General features: G+C 49.3%; 1 protein-coding gene across 1 annotated transcript in view; it reads right to left on the reverse strand.

The window, feature by feature from the left end:
- Positions 1 to 14,960, reverse strand: part of LOC135544248 (disks large homolog 4-like) — an 88,463-nt gene that overhangs the window by 14,179 nt on the left and 59,324 nt on the right. Inside the window, exons 4-8 of the mRNA XM_064971710.1 lie at positions 9,724 to 9,777; positions 9,223 to 9,273; positions 8,927 to 9,051; positions 2,431 to 2,600; positions 1,525 to 1,661 (exon numbers count right to left, since the gene is read on the reverse strand). Coding sequence (XP_064827782.1) covers positions 1,525 to 1,661; positions 2,431 to 2,600; positions 8,927 to 9,051; positions 9,223 to 9,273; positions 9,724 to 9,777 — 537 coding nt within the window. The remainder of the gene's footprint in view (positions 1 to 1,524; positions 1,662 to 2,430; positions 2,601 to 8,926; positions 9,052 to 9,222; positions 9,274 to 9,723; positions 9,778 to 14,960) is intronic.

The following is a 14,960-nucleotide window of genomic DNA, read 5'->3' on the forward strand; positions in this document are numbered from 1 at the left end:
GATATTCTAGATGACTGGGAAGGATTGCACGCTATTCTACATGACTGGGAAGGTTTTGAAGCTATTCTAGATGACTGGGAAGGATTTGAAGCTATTCTACATGACTGGGAAGGATTTGAAGCTATTCTACATGACTGGGAAGGATTTGAAGATATTCTACATGACTGGGAAGGATTTGAAGATATTCTAGATGACTGGGAAGGATTGCACGCTATTCTACATGACTGGGAAGGTTTTGAAGCTATTCTAGATGACTGGGAAGGATTTAAAGCTATTCTACATGACTGGGAAGGATTTGAAGCTATTCTAGATGACTAGTATGATGTCATGGCTCGTTGGGAAGGATTTGAAGCTATTCTACATGACTGGTATGATGTCATGGCTCGTTGGGAAGGATTTGAAGCTATTCTACATGACTGGTATGATGTCATGGCTCGTTGGGAAGGATTTGAAGCTATTCTACATGACTGGTATGATGTCATGGCTCGTTGGGAAGGATTTGAAGCTATTCTACATGACTGGTATGATGTCATGGCTCGTTGGGAAGGATTTGAAGCTATTCTACATGACTGGTATGATGTCATGGCTCGTTGGGAAGGAATGAAGCTATTCTACATGACTGGTATGATGTCATGGCTCGTTGGGAAGGATTTGAAGCTATTCTACATGACTGGTATGATGTCATGGCTCGTTGGGAAGGATTTGAAGCTATTCTACATGACTGGTATGATGTCATGGCTCGTTAGGACATGAAGCAGTGGACCAGGCTCCATTTGGCAGGGCCACCTACAACATTTTGTAGCTTCTGCATTGAGTCCATATTGAGTATAAGCTCACACTCAGCTGCAATTTCTCCATGGTCCAAGAGATGGCAGTAGTGACACACAGTGCAGGCAGCAGCAGCAGTCGTGCTGAAGTGAATTAAATAACTCGCCCATCTCACACATCTATTACGATATTAATGAAAGTAATCTTAGGCTGTGAAAAATAAAACTGTAATTTATCTAGGCTCTTAATGCACCTAAGCTACTGAAGTAGACTAAATGTGTTGGCGTGTCAAAGTGTTCCTCTACACTGACTGACTGACTGTCCGTCTGTCTGTCTGTCTGTCTGTCTGTACGTCTGTCTGTCTGTCTGTCTGTCTGTCTGTCTGTCTGTCTGTCTGTCTGTCTGTCTGTCTGTCTGTCTGTCTGTCTGTCTGTACGTCTGTCTGTCTGTCTGTCTGTCTGTCTGTCTGTACGTCTGTCTGTACGTCTGTCTGTACGTCTGTACGTCTGTACGTCTGTACGTCTGTCTGTACGTCTGTCTGTACGTCTGTCTGTCTGTCTGTACGTCTGTCTGTACGTCTGTCTGTACGTCTGTCTGTACGTCTGTATGTACGTCTGTATGTACGTCTGTATGTCTGTCTGTCTGTACGTCTGTACGTCTGTACATCTGTACGTCTGTACGTCTGTCCGTCTGTCCGTCTGTCCGTGTGTGTGTGTGTGTGTGTGTGTGTGTGTGTGTGTGTGTGTGCGGACTGACCGCCAGTATCTTATCCCCTATCTGCAGCCGCTGGTCCTTGTGAGCAGCTCCACCCTCGATGATCTTAGTGACATAGATGCTGTTGTCTCCTGGTATGTGCTGGTTACCCACTCCTCCAGCGATGCTGAAACCTAAACCTAGGGACAGGATGAGGCAGAGAGAGCGAGTGAGAGAGAGACAGAAACAGAGAGAGAGAGACAGAGAAAGAGAGAGAGAGAGAGAGAGAGAGAGAGAAACAGAGAAACAGAGAGGGAGCAAAAGAGAGAGAAACATGAGAGAAAACAGAAACAGAGAGAGGAGAGACAGAAAAGAGAGAGAGAGGAGAGAGAGATCAAGAGAGAAACAGAAAAAAGAAGGAGGGAGAAAGAGAGAGGAGATCAAGAGAGAGAAAGAAGAGGGAGAGAAGGAGGAGAGAGCATGTGTGAGAGAGAAACAGAAACAGAGAGAGAGAGGGAGACAGAGAAAGAGAGAGAGAGAGCAAGAGAGAAACAGAGAAAAAGATGGAGGGAGAGAAAAAGAGAGGAGAGAGAGAGCAAGAGAGAAACAGAGAAAGAGAGAGGGAGAGAAAGAGAAGGAGAGAGAGCATGTGTGAGAGAGAAACAGAGAAAGAGAGAGGGAGAGAAAGAGAAGGAGAGAGAGCAAGAGAGAAACAGAGAAAGAGAGAGGGAGAGAAAGAGAAGGAGAGAGAGCAAGAGAGAAACAGAGAAAGAGAGAGGGAGAGAAAGAGAAGGAGAGAGAGCAAGAGAGAAACAAGAGAAAGAGAGAGGGAGAGAAAGAGAAGGAGAGAGAGCATGTGTGAGAGAGACGGAGGTAGGAAGAAAGATGTAAGATAATGTAAATGTAAATAGTAACTGACAGGTACACAAATATGTAAGCATACAAACAGAAACCTAAACCGAGCTGTACCTTTGGGCCCTTTGATGAGTTTGATCTCTGTAACTTTCTCTGCGGCTGGTTTCCTGCGCAGCACGTAGAGGCGGACGATGGCCCCCGCCTCCTTCAGAGCTTCTACAGCCAAACTGTGGGTCACCTCCCTCACATCAACATCATTTACAAACAGGATACTGTCATTCACACTGAGAGAGAGAGAGAGAGAGAGAGAGAGAGAGAGAGATCGAAAAGAGCGAGAGAGCGAAAAGAGCGAGCGAGCGTGCGAGAGAGAGAGAGAGAGAGAGAGCAAAAAGAGCGAGAGAGAGAGAGACAGAGAGAGAGAGAGAGAGAGAAGAGCGAGAGAGAGGTGTATAGTTAGTGACAAGTCTGACACACAGAATAATACCCCAAAACAATGTCTCTCCTCCTCTGACATCTCTCCTATTCTCTCCTCTGTTTGAGATGGCCCTGTGCACCATCATCTCTGTTACAGAATACTCTCTTGATCCCATCCTCCTGTCCTGTGGCACGTGGCCTGCTGCAGCTGGGCTGGCCTTCACTCTATCACTCTAACTACCCAGAGAGAGGAGCAGTCAGTCAGTCAGCCAGCCAGCCTATCAGTCAGTCAGTCAGACCCTTACAAAAAACAAGTCAAATTTGCAGTTTCACATGTGAAATCACATTCTCTCATGTGAACTATCTGTTTTCACATGTTGAGCTTAAATTTCACAAGTGAAACCATATTTTCACAGGTTTTACATTTAGAGTTCATATGTTAACACCAGATTTTCCCATGTGAGGAGAATAACATGTTTTCACCTCACGTGAAAAACATTCACATGTGAATGTGAAAGTGAGATTTTCACGTGAAAGTTTGACATATAAAACAGCAAATTAGATTTTTAAATGTGATTGTTTTTAACAGATTAACTTGAAATTCCAATGTGAAAGTGAAAATCAGATTTGCGGTTTTACATGTAAGAAAACCACAACTGTGAAAATCTCACTTTCACATGTAGAATTGCAGATTGACATGTGGGGTTGAAAGAATGTTATTCTCCTCACATGTGAAAAGATGGTGTTCACATGTTTCAGTAGCAATGTTTCCAATTGGTGGAATTAGTTCGACCACATCTAAGAAGCCCCAATGCAGGAACATGGAACAAACAAACATTTTGTGAGACATTGGTGGAACATTGGACAAAATAAAAAACATTGGGCAGGTTAATGGATCACGTTCCAGTGGTGGCATAATCTTGCTGTACGTCCAGACAGAAAATAATGACATTGAAAGCAGAAGAAAATATTGCAAAGAAATTATTTTGAAATGCGAGAACAAATTAACTGCAAATGGACACATTTTTTTCTTCAGTGAAAACTTTTTATGATAACGCAATAAACAAAAATGTTAAAAACTCCCTCTTTCCTGAATTGTCCCTGTCTTTGGTTGTGACCCTGGTTATGTGACCCTGGTTATATGACCCTGGCCTTTGCTTTTGCTGCCTTTTTTCTACTTGCAAGTTTTGGCACATTCCTTCCAGCAACATTGCACCCTGCATCACACAGCTGGTTTGTGTCTGAAGCTAAGCAGGGTCAGTCCTGGAAGGTTCCTGGATTGTAGAACATACAGTGGGGCAAGTATTTAGTCAGCCACCAGTTGTGCAGGTTCTCCTACTTAAAAAGATGAGAGAGGCCTGTCATTTTCACCACAGGTACACTTCAACTAAGACAGACAAAATGAGAAAGAAAATTCCAGAAAATCACATTGTAGGATTTTTTATGAATTTATTGGCAAATTATGGTGGAAAATAAGTATTTGGTCGCCTACAAACAAGCAAGATTCATGGCTCTCACAGACCTGTAACTTCTTCTTTAAGAGGCTCCTCTGTCCTCCACTTGTAATCAGTATAAAAGACACCTGTCCACAACCTCAAACAGTCACACTCCAAACTCCACTATGGCCAAGACCAAAGAGCTGTCAAAGGACACCAGAAACAAAATTGTAGACCTGCACCAGGCTGGGAAGACTGCAATAGGTAAGCAGCTTGGTTTGAAGAAATCAACTGTGGGAGCAATTATTAGGAAATGGAAGACATACAAGACCACTGATAATCTCCCTCGATCTGGGGCTCCACGCAAGATCTCACCCCATGGGGTCAAAATGCTCACAAGAACGGTGAGCAAAAATCCCAGAACCACACGGGGGGACCTAGTGAATGACCTGCAGAGAACTGGGACCAAAGTAACCAAGCCTACCATCAGCAAGGGCATTGAAGATGAAACGTGGCTGGGTGTTTCAGCATGACAATGATCCCAAACACACCGCCCGGGCAATGAAGGAGTGGCTTCGTAAGACTGGCCTAGCCAGTCTCCAGGGCTCAACCCCATAGAAAATCTTTGGAGGGAGTTGAAAGTCTGTGTTGCCCAGCAACAGCCCCAAAACATCACTGCTCTAGAGGAGATCTGCATGGAGGAATGGGCCAAAATACCAGCAACAGTGTGTGAAAACCTTGTGAAGACTTACAGAAAACGTTTGACCTCTGTCATTGCCAACAAAGGGTATATAACAAAGTATTGAGATAAACTTTTGTTATTGACCAAATACTTATTTTTCACCATAATTTGCAAATAAATTCATTAAAAATCCTACAATTGTGATTTTCTGGATTTTTTTCTCTCATTTTGTCTGTCATAGTTGAAGTGTACCTATGATGGAAATTACAGGCCTCTCTCATCTTTTTAAGTGGGAGAACTTGCACAATTGGTGGCTGACTAAATACTTTTTTGCCCCACTGTATATATCTGGAAGTGGCGTAAAATAAACACGTGGAAACAACATTTCAAACGTGAGGAATTTATGTGTCCGACTCTTGAAAAAACATGTTTATCTTTTACATTTTTTTGTCCATAAGGTAGGTAGAGAGTCAGTCAGTCCACCAGCCCACCAGCCCTACAGCTCAGTCAGTCAGTGAGTCAGCCAGTCAGTACACCAGCCCTATGGCTGTCAGTCAGCCAGTCAGTCCACCAGCCCTATGGATCAGTCAGTCAGTGAGTCAGCCAGTCAGTCCACCAGCCCTATGGCTGTCAGTCAGCCAGTCAGTCCACCAGCCCTATGGATCAGTCAGTCAGTGAGTCAGCCAGTCAGTCCACCAGCCCTATGGATCAGTCAGTCAGTGAGTCAGCCAGTCAGTACACCGGCGCTTTGGATCAGTCAGTCAGTGAGTCAGTCAATCAGTCAGTCAGTCAGTCAGTCAGTCAGTCAGTCAGTCCACCAGCCCTATGGCTGTCAGTCAGCCAGTCCACCGGCGCTTTGGATCAGTCAGTCAGTCAGTCAGACAGTCAGTCAGTCAGTCAGTCAGTCAGTCAGTCAGCCAGTCAGTCAGTCAGTCAGTCAGTCCACCAGCCCTATGGATCAGTCAGTCAGTCAGTCAGTCAGCCAGTCAGTCAGTTATTCCACCCGCCCTATGGATCAGTGAGTCAGTCAGTCAGTCAGTCCACCAGCCCTATGGCTCAGTCAGTCAGTCAGTCAGTCCACCAGCCCTATGGCTCAGTCAGTCAGTCCACCAGCCCTATGGCTCAGTCAGTCAGTCAGTCAGTCAACCAGCCCTATGGCTCAGTCAGTCAGTCCACCAGCCCTATGGCTCAGTCAGTCAGTCAGTCAGTCCACCAGCCCTATGGCTCAGTCAGTCAGTCCACCAGCCCTATGGCTCAGTCAGTCAGTCCACCAGCCCTATGGCTCAGTCAGTCAGTCAGTCAGTCCACCAGCCCTATGGCTCAGTCAGTCAGTCAGTCAGTCCACCAGCCCTATGGCTCAGTCAGTCAGTCCACCAGCCCTATGGCTCAGTCAGTCAGTCCACCAGCCCTATGGCTCAGTCAGTCAGTCCACCAGCCCTATGGCTCAGTCAGTCAGTCCACCAGCCCTATGGCTCAGTCAGTCAGTCAGTCCACCAGCACTATGGCTCAGTGAGTCAGTCAGTGAGTCAGTCAGTCAGTCAGTCCACCAGCCCTATGGCTCAGTGAGTCAGTCAGTGAGTCAGTCAGTCAGTCAGTCAGTCCACCAGCCCTATGGATCAGTGAGTCAGTCAGTCAGTCAGTCAGTCCACCAGCCCTATGGCTCAGTCAGTCAGTCAGTCAGTCCACCAGCCCTATGGCTCAGTCAGTCAGTCAGTCCACCAGCCCTATGGCTCAGTCAGTCAGTCAGTCAGTCAGTCAGACCACCAGCCCTATGGCTCAGTCAGTCAGTCAGTCCACCAGCCCTATGGATCAGTCAGTCAGTCAGTCAGTCAGTCAGTCCACCAGCCCTATGGCTCAGTCAGTCAGTCAGTCAGTCAGTCAGTCCACCAGCCCTATGGATCAGTCAGTCAGTCAGTCAGTCAGTCAGTCCACCAGCCCTATGGCTCAGTGAGTCAGTCAGTCAGTCAGTCAGTCCACCAGCCCTATGGCTCAGTGAGTCAGTCAGTCAGTCAGTCCACCAGCCCTATGGCAAAGTGAGTCAGTCAGTCAGTCAGTCAGTCAGTCAGTCCACCAGCCCTATGGCTCAGTGAGTCAGTCAGTCAGTCAGTCAGTCCACCAGCCCTATGGCTCAGTGAGTCAGTCAGTCAGTCAGTCCACCAGCCCTATGGCAAAGTGAGTCAGTCAGTCAGTCAGTCAGTCAGTCAGTCCACCAGCCCTATGGCAGTCAGTCAGTCAGTCAGTCAGTCAGTCAGTCAGTCCACCAGCCCTATGGCTCAGTGAGTCAGTCAGTCAGTCAGTCAGTCAGTCCACCAGCCCTATGGCTCAGTGAGTCAGTCAGTCAGTCAGTCCAGTCAGCCCTCATGGCTCAGTCAGTCAGTCAGTCAGTCTCCACCAGCCCTATGGCTCAGTCAGTCAGTCAGTCAGTCCACCAGCCCTATGGCTCAGTGAGTCAGTGAGTCAGTGAGTCAGTCAGTCAGTCAGTCAGTCCACCAGCCCTATGGCTCAGTCAGTCAGTCAGTCAGTCCACCAGCCCTATGGCTCAGTCAGTCAGTCAGTCAGTCAGTCCACCAGCCCTATGGCTCAGTGAGTCAGTCAGTCAGTCAGTCCACCAGCCCTATGGCTCAGTGAGTCAGTCAGTCAGTCAGTCCACCAGCCCTATGGCTCAGTCAGTCAGTCAGTCCACCAGCCCTATGGCTCAGTGAGTCAGTCAGTCAGTCAGTCAGTCCACCAGCCCTATGGCTCAGTGAGTCAGTCAGTCAGTCAGTCCACCAGCCCTATGGCTCAGTGAGTCAGTCAGTCAGTCCACCAGCCCTATGGCTCAGTGAGTCAGTCAGTCAGTCAGTCCACCAGCCCTATGGCTCAGTCAGTCAGTCAGTCCACCAGCCCAGTGATGGCAGTCAGTCAGTCAGTCCACCAGCCCTCCAGTCAGTCAGTCCACCAGCCCTATGGCTCAGTCAGTCAGTCAGTCCACCAGCCCTATGGCTCAGTCAGTCAGTCAGTCCACCAGCCCTATGGCTCAGTCAGTCAGTCAGTCCACCAGCCCTATGGCTCAGCGTCAGCTCATTTTGAGGTCCTCAGAGAATGTTGATACATAGCAGAGGCTTTTCAAGCACCATAATGTGATTCACATTTTTCAAAACCTTGGTGCTCATTAATATTCAGGAACTGACATTGTTATGACCTTGTCCATTATGTCACCTGTTCCTAAAGTTACATTCTGACACCTGTCTTTGCATAATCACCCACCATGAAAACACTGCTTCTTAAATACCATCTTGCTTCATTCGAGGAACACACTAAATTTACACTGCGAAATGTTTATATTAGAGGCATATTTCAGCACATTTTAGTGACTCTCAAACTGTCCTTTATTACATTCAAAGCTACAGAATGTTCTATAACATTGAGAGAAATATGACATGTGAGTAAGGATACGTGTGATTTGGATGGAGGTGGCACAGCCATTCATGACTAATGTGGTAGACGTGTGATATTCATCTCCTCTGATACCTTTTACAATCCCAAATGTGCTCTTTAAATGCCATGTTCAATTCCTTCAGTAATGGACAGGCCTGTGAGGGAGAGAGTGGGAGTCTGGACCAGGCCCTAGTCCAGGGCTGACACAGGGATGGACGGTGGAGTGTGGTACCGTACTGAGGGTCTGGGTAGGGTGAAGAGGAGGGAACAAAGGGAGGGGGAGGACTATATTTAGACAGCTCCTCTGTGATGGGTGGGCTCAGTGGTGAAAAGTGTCTGGCTGACTGAGTGAATGCAGTCCGTGAAGGAGATGTATGGGGGGGTTTGTACTTCTCCCTCGTAGAACCAGCTGGCTCTGACATGAGTAGCCTACATCACTGGTGTATGTCTGAGTTGTGGGTTTGTTTGTGTCTGTGTTTGTGTCTGTGTGCATTTGCGTATGTATGCTTGAGCCTGTGAATATTCACGTGTGTACACACGAAAGTGTGCCTATGGATGTGTGAATGTATGTACCCTGAGAGTCAAGGTGGGGATTGACAACTCGAGGGGGGTGAAGAGGTGGGGATGTTAGCTGCGTTAGGTACAGTAGTTAGTGGCGTACCTCAGTCGTCCGTCCTGGGCCGCAGCTCCTCCAGGGATGATCTTGGTGATGAAGATGCTGGGGTCATCACCAACATGAGGGTTATCTGTCCCCCCAGCTATACTGAAGCCCAGGCCTGAGTTACCCTGAACACACACCACAATGTACACTATCAAACCTGGTGACTATTACAGACCAAACTGTACTAGATGACATACATTATAATGTGGCTGTCCCTGATTGGTTGTGGGATGATGATATTAAGGTTTTCACACCATGTTGGCACCATTCCAGTAATCTGTTGAAAAGACACTCACTCTTTCCAGTGTAATCTCTTCATACTCAATTTCCCCCTCAGTCCCGTTGACCTGTGAGGAAGACACAGTGCCAGCACACTTTCAGTGAGTGATTATAAAGTCTATGAGGAGAACAACAAATCAAATTGTATTGGTCACATACACATGTTTAACGGATGTTAACGAGAGTGTAGCAAAATGCTTGTGCTTCTAGTTCCGACAGTGCAGTAATATCTAACAAGTCATCTAACAATTCCTAAACAACTACCTAATATGCACAAATCTAAAGGAGTGAATGAGAATATATATAAGTATATGGATGAGCGATGGCCGAGTGGCATAGGCAAGGTGTAGTAGATGGTATAAAATACAGTATATACATGTGATATGAGTATTGTAAGATATGTAAACACTATTAAAGTGGCATTATTTAACATATGGGATGAGGATTGTGAAGGATGATGACCAATCAACCAGTGTTCTGGTGTAAATAACGCAGTACAGTGGGAGTATGATCCTTACGTAGGGGGAGCCGTCAAGTGTGTCAGTGTTCACCATCACTGGAGGAGAATTTACCTGGGGAGAGGGAGAGAGAGAGGGGGGAGAGAGGGGAGAGGGGAGGAGAGGAGAGGGGGAGAGGGGAGAGAGGGGAGAGAGAGAGGGGGGAGAGAGGGGGGGAGGGAGGGAGAGAGGGAGGGAGAGGAGAGAGAGAGAGGGGGAGAGGGGGAGAGAGGGGAGAGAGGGGGAGAGGGGGAGAGAGGGAGAGGGAGAGAGGGGGGGAGAGAGGGAGGGGGGGAGAGGGAGAGAGGGGGGAGAGAGAGGGGGAGAGGGGGAGAGGGGGGGGGGGGAGAGGGGGAGGGAGAGGGGGAAGAGGGGGGGAGAGAGGGGGAGAGAGGGGGAGAGAGAGAGAGAGAGGGAGAGAGAGAGGGGAGAGAGAAAAGGGAGAGAGGGGGAGAGGGGGGAGAGGGGGAGAGAGAGAGGGGGAGAGAGAGAGAGAGGGAGAGGGAGAGAGAGAGTGGGGAGAGAGAAGGGAGAGAGGGGAGAGAGGGGAGAGAGGGAGAGGGAGAGAAAGAGAAGGGAGAGAGAGAGAGGAGAGAAGGTAAGGGAGAGAGCGAGAGAGAGAAGGTAAGGGAGAGAGAGAGAGGAGAGGGAGGGGAGAGAGGGGAGAGAGGGGAGAGAGGGGAGGAGAGGGAGAGAGGGAGGGAGAGAGGGGAGAGAGGGGGGAGAGAGGGGAGAGAGGGGGGAGAGGGGGAGAGGGAGAGAGAGAGGGGAGAGGGAGAGAGAGAGGGGAGAGGGAGAGAGAGAGGGAGAGAAAGAGGGAGAGAGGGGGAGAGAGGGGGGAGAGGGAGAGAGAGAGGAGGGAGAGAGAGAGGAGAGAAGGTAAGGGAGAGAGAGAGAGAGAGGAGAGAAGGTAAGGGACAGAGAGAGGAGAGAGGGAGAGAGCGAGAGAGAGAAGGTAATGGAGAGAGAGAGGAGAGAGAGAGGAATAGAGAGAGGAGAGAGAGAGCGAGGGAGAGAGTGAAGGTAAGGGAGAGAGAGAGAGGAGAGAAAATGTTAGCCCACACATGCACTCACTGCACGCGCACTCACTGCGCACACACACACACACACACACACACACACACACACACACAAACACACACACACACACAGAATATTTAGGGCCATGGCCTTGTGGCATATACAATCTTTTTCTGTCTCGAGCCTCTGTCTGTACAGTGTTTGAGTGATTCCTCGGGATAAGAAGGCATGGAGTCAGTCTGCCCTGCTCAGACTGTGGAGCCTATCTGCAGGCAGGCCCTACAGTCACAGCCACGGCCATTTTAGAGCCCAATGATGATGACAACACCACAAACAGTCCCTGTGACATGTCCTGCCTGACACACACTGACTGCTCCACACCCCAGCCACTAGACCCCAGCCACAAGACCCCAGCCACAAGACCCCAGCCACAAGGCCCCAGCCACTAGACCCCAGCCACTAGACCCCAGCCACTAGACCCCAGCCACAAGGCCCCAGCCACAAGGCCCCAGCCACTAGACCCCAGCCACTAGACCCCAGCCACAAGGCCCCAGCCACAAGGCCCCAGCCACAAGGCCCCAGCCACTAGACCCCAGCCACTAGACCCCAGCCACAAGGCCCCAGCCACTAGACCCCAGCCACAAGGCCCCAGCCACTAGACTCCAGCCACTAGACCCCAGCCACTAGACCCCAGCCACTAGACCCCAGCCACTAGACCCCAGCCACAAGGCCCCAGCCACTAGACCCCAGCCACTAGACCCCAGCCACAAGGCCCCAGCCACTAGACCCCAGCCACTAGACCCCAGCCACAAGGCCCCAGCCACTAGACCCCAGCCACTAGACCCCAGCCACTAGACCCCAGCCACAAGGCCCCAGCCACTAGACCCCAGCCACAATTCCCCAGCCACAAAGCCCCAGCCACAAGGCCCCAGCCACTAGACCCCAGCCACAAGGCCCCAGCCACTAGACCCCAGCCACTAGACTCCAGCCACTAGACCCCAGCCACTAGACCCCAGCCACAAGGCCCCAGCCACTAGATCCCAGCCACTAGACCCCAGCCACAAGGCCCCAGCCACTAGACCCCAGCCACAAGGCCCCAGCCACTAGACCCCAGCCACTAGACCCCAGCCACAATTCCCCAGCCACAAAGCCCCAGCCACAAAGCCCCAGCCACAAAGCCCCAGCCACAAAGCCCCAGCCACAAGGCCCCAGCCACAAGGCCCCATCAACAAATCCCAGGCACAAGGCCCCAGCAACAAATCCCAGGCACAAGACCCCAGCAACAAATCCCAGGCACAAGACCCCAGCCACAAAATCCCAGCCACAAGGCCCCAGCCACAAGGCCCCAGCCACAAGGCCCCAGCCACAAGACCCCAGCCACAAGGCCCTGACATTGCATCTCTTTCCTATGAGTCAACATTATCTAGCAAAGCCCTGGGTCAGTGTCACATTGGCATCATTCTGTGACATGCTTCTATGAATACATTCAGGGTTTGTAGTCATTTCATAACACCATCATGAAAGGCAACATTGAGGCAACATCTAACAGAGATGCCAGCTTTCAAGGCAATCAATGTGGTTCCTCTCGCTCAGAGTTCTACAAAGACTCCAGATGCATGTTGTGTCACTGATGACCTGTGAGAAGTGCAGAGCAGACCAGAGCAGACCAGAGCAGACCAGAGCAGAGCAGAGCAGGGCAGACCAGAGCAGAGCAGGGCAGACCAGAGCAGAGCAGAGCAGACCAGAGCAGAGCAGAGCAGACCAGAGCAGAGCAGAGCAGAGCAGACAAGAGCAGAGCAAAGCAGACCAGAGCAGAGCAGAGCAGAGCAGAGCAGACCAGAGCAGAGCAGACCAGAGCAGAGCAAAGCAGACCAGAGCAGAGCAGACCAGAGCAGACCAGAGCAGACCAGAGCAGAGCAGAGCAGAGCAGAGCAGAGCAGACCAGAGCAGACCAGAGCAGAGCAGACCAGAGCAGAGCAGAGCAGACCAGAGCAGAGCAGTCCAGAGCAGAGCAGAGCAGACCAGAGCAGACCAGAGCAGAGCAGACCAGAGCAGAGCAGAGCAGACCAGAGCAGAGCAGACCAGAGCAGACCAGAGCCCATCTGAAAGCTGAGACCAATGGGCAGGACATCTATTTTCAGCAGACTAGGTGTCATTAATCAGGGAGATGCTAATTTTGTAATTTTACATTTTTTATTTCACCTTTATTTAACCAGGTAGGCCAGTTGAGAACAAGTTCTCAGTTACAACTGCGACCTGGCCAAGATAAAGCAAAGCAGTTTGACACGTACACCAACACAACAATTGACAAGACAACAAGTCAATGACATGCCAGGCCTATTGGCATTAGGATGTTTTAGGCTCGTCCTGTACAGTGACAGAGACGACAATCTGTCTGGTGGGGATTTTACTTCCATCTCTCTATATCTCGGTCTCTCTCTTTCTCTCTTTTGAAGTCCCTTCATCCCTTTCAGCCCTCTCCCCTCACTGCTTCTCTCTCCAAAATAATGACTGTTGCATCTCCCCATCTGATGTCAGAAGAGGGGGTGCAGCATGTTGTACTCCTTAGAGAATACTCTGCCATCTCTCTCTCTCTCTCTGTTATTTTGTCCCTCCCTGATTAGCATGAGGGAGACAGAGTGCATCCAAAGTGCTTACAGAGCAGCAAACAACAGCAGCAGCGGCATGAAACCAGCCTGCCGACCTTCACACAACCGACAGCCCACAGAGAGATACACAGACACTCTCTCTCACACACACAACCCCCACACACAGACAATCACACTGTTCCAATGAGTCCCAGATATATCGCATATGTCGATAATTCCATCTCCATCCCTTAAATTCGGACTCTATCCAAACATTCCTCTTTCTCCATGCTGCTATTACTGCATCTACTGAAATGTCACATGTTCTCGCTGTACAGACAGTTTGCATTCATTCTCTGGAGGTTTGGCCCACTCCATCCCTCGCTCCTGTACTGACCGCCGCTACCATGGCTACAGAATAAAGTAGCATCAGCCACTGGAGCCTCTGAGGCTCGGAGGAAAGCTTGTCTCCATGGTAACCTGGATGTTCATTCCGATGGCCTTAAGCTCTAGCTATATGGCATAGAACATCATCGCAAAAACAACAGGGGAGTAGAAATCCTTTCCACTACGTCTATTACATAATCTGAAACATCACCCGGATCAATCCACTCTTAACTCTTGACACTGACAGCTCCATTTGGGCAGTACATTGAAACTGTCAGGCATTTCATGTACAGTTCTCTGTACTTTCCAGAAATATTCCTATGGGATTCCTTTAGGATTAGCATTTTTAGGAACTGAAGGAACTGCTTGGAAGGGCTTATTGCTTCCTATGCTGTAACTATGGGGTGAGATACAGTAATATGCTATGATGCAGAGAATATGCAATGCAATCATGAAAAGACAGAGGGAGAGAGGCACTTGAGATCAGATCAAGAAATATGCTCATTATCTGTGTCATCTTACTGTCGCCATTTAGGAGATGCTCTTGTCCAGAGTGACTTACACAAGCAATTAGGGGTAATTGCCTTGCTCAAGAACACATTGACAGATTTTTCACCTAGTTGGCTTGGGGATTCAGACCAGCGACATTTCGGTTACTGGTCCAAAACTCTTAAGTGCTAGGCTACCTGCTGCTCTACATCTCTCGTCTAGAGTAGAAGTCTTCCTTCCATCTCCATTTACTGTGTGGTCATCTATCTGTATGGTGATGAGGCATTAAGCAGAGACACACACAGAGCAGAGGACGCCTGAGGGATGATGTCATTTTCACCTGGACATAAGCCAGAAACCCCATTTCAATTCCTTATTGGCTACTGTACCACACTCATTCTGTCCTCTCTCTCTCTCTCTCTTCATTCACTTACCTAAAGACAGAACATCTGTCCCAACATAAAATTTTAACTTATCTCTGCAGCCCCCCCCCCTCCTTCCCCCTCCTCCCCCCTCCCTCCCATACGCCCAAACAGACTCATTAATGCAGCTTGTTAGGCTCTTAATTAATTGCTGTTGGAAAGAGAGAGGAGAGAGAGAGAGGAAAGAGAGAGAGAGGCGACAGAGAGAGGAAAGAGAGAGAAAGGAAACAAAGAGAGAGGAAACAGAGAGAGAGAGGAGAAAGAGGAGACAGAGAGGAGAGAGGAGACAGAGAGAGAGAAAAGAGAGAGAGAGAGAGAGAGAGAGAGAGAGAGAGAGAGAGAGAGAGGAAGG

Source organism: Oncorhynchus masou, chromosome 8 (assembly GCF_036934945.1).
Source record: "Oncorhynchus masou masou isolate Uvic2021 chromosome 8, UVic_Omas_1.1, whole genome shotgun sequence".
Classification (NCBI taxonomy): Eukaryota; Metazoa; Chordata; class Actinopteri; order Salmoniformes; family Salmonidae; genus Oncorhynchus; species Oncorhynchus masou.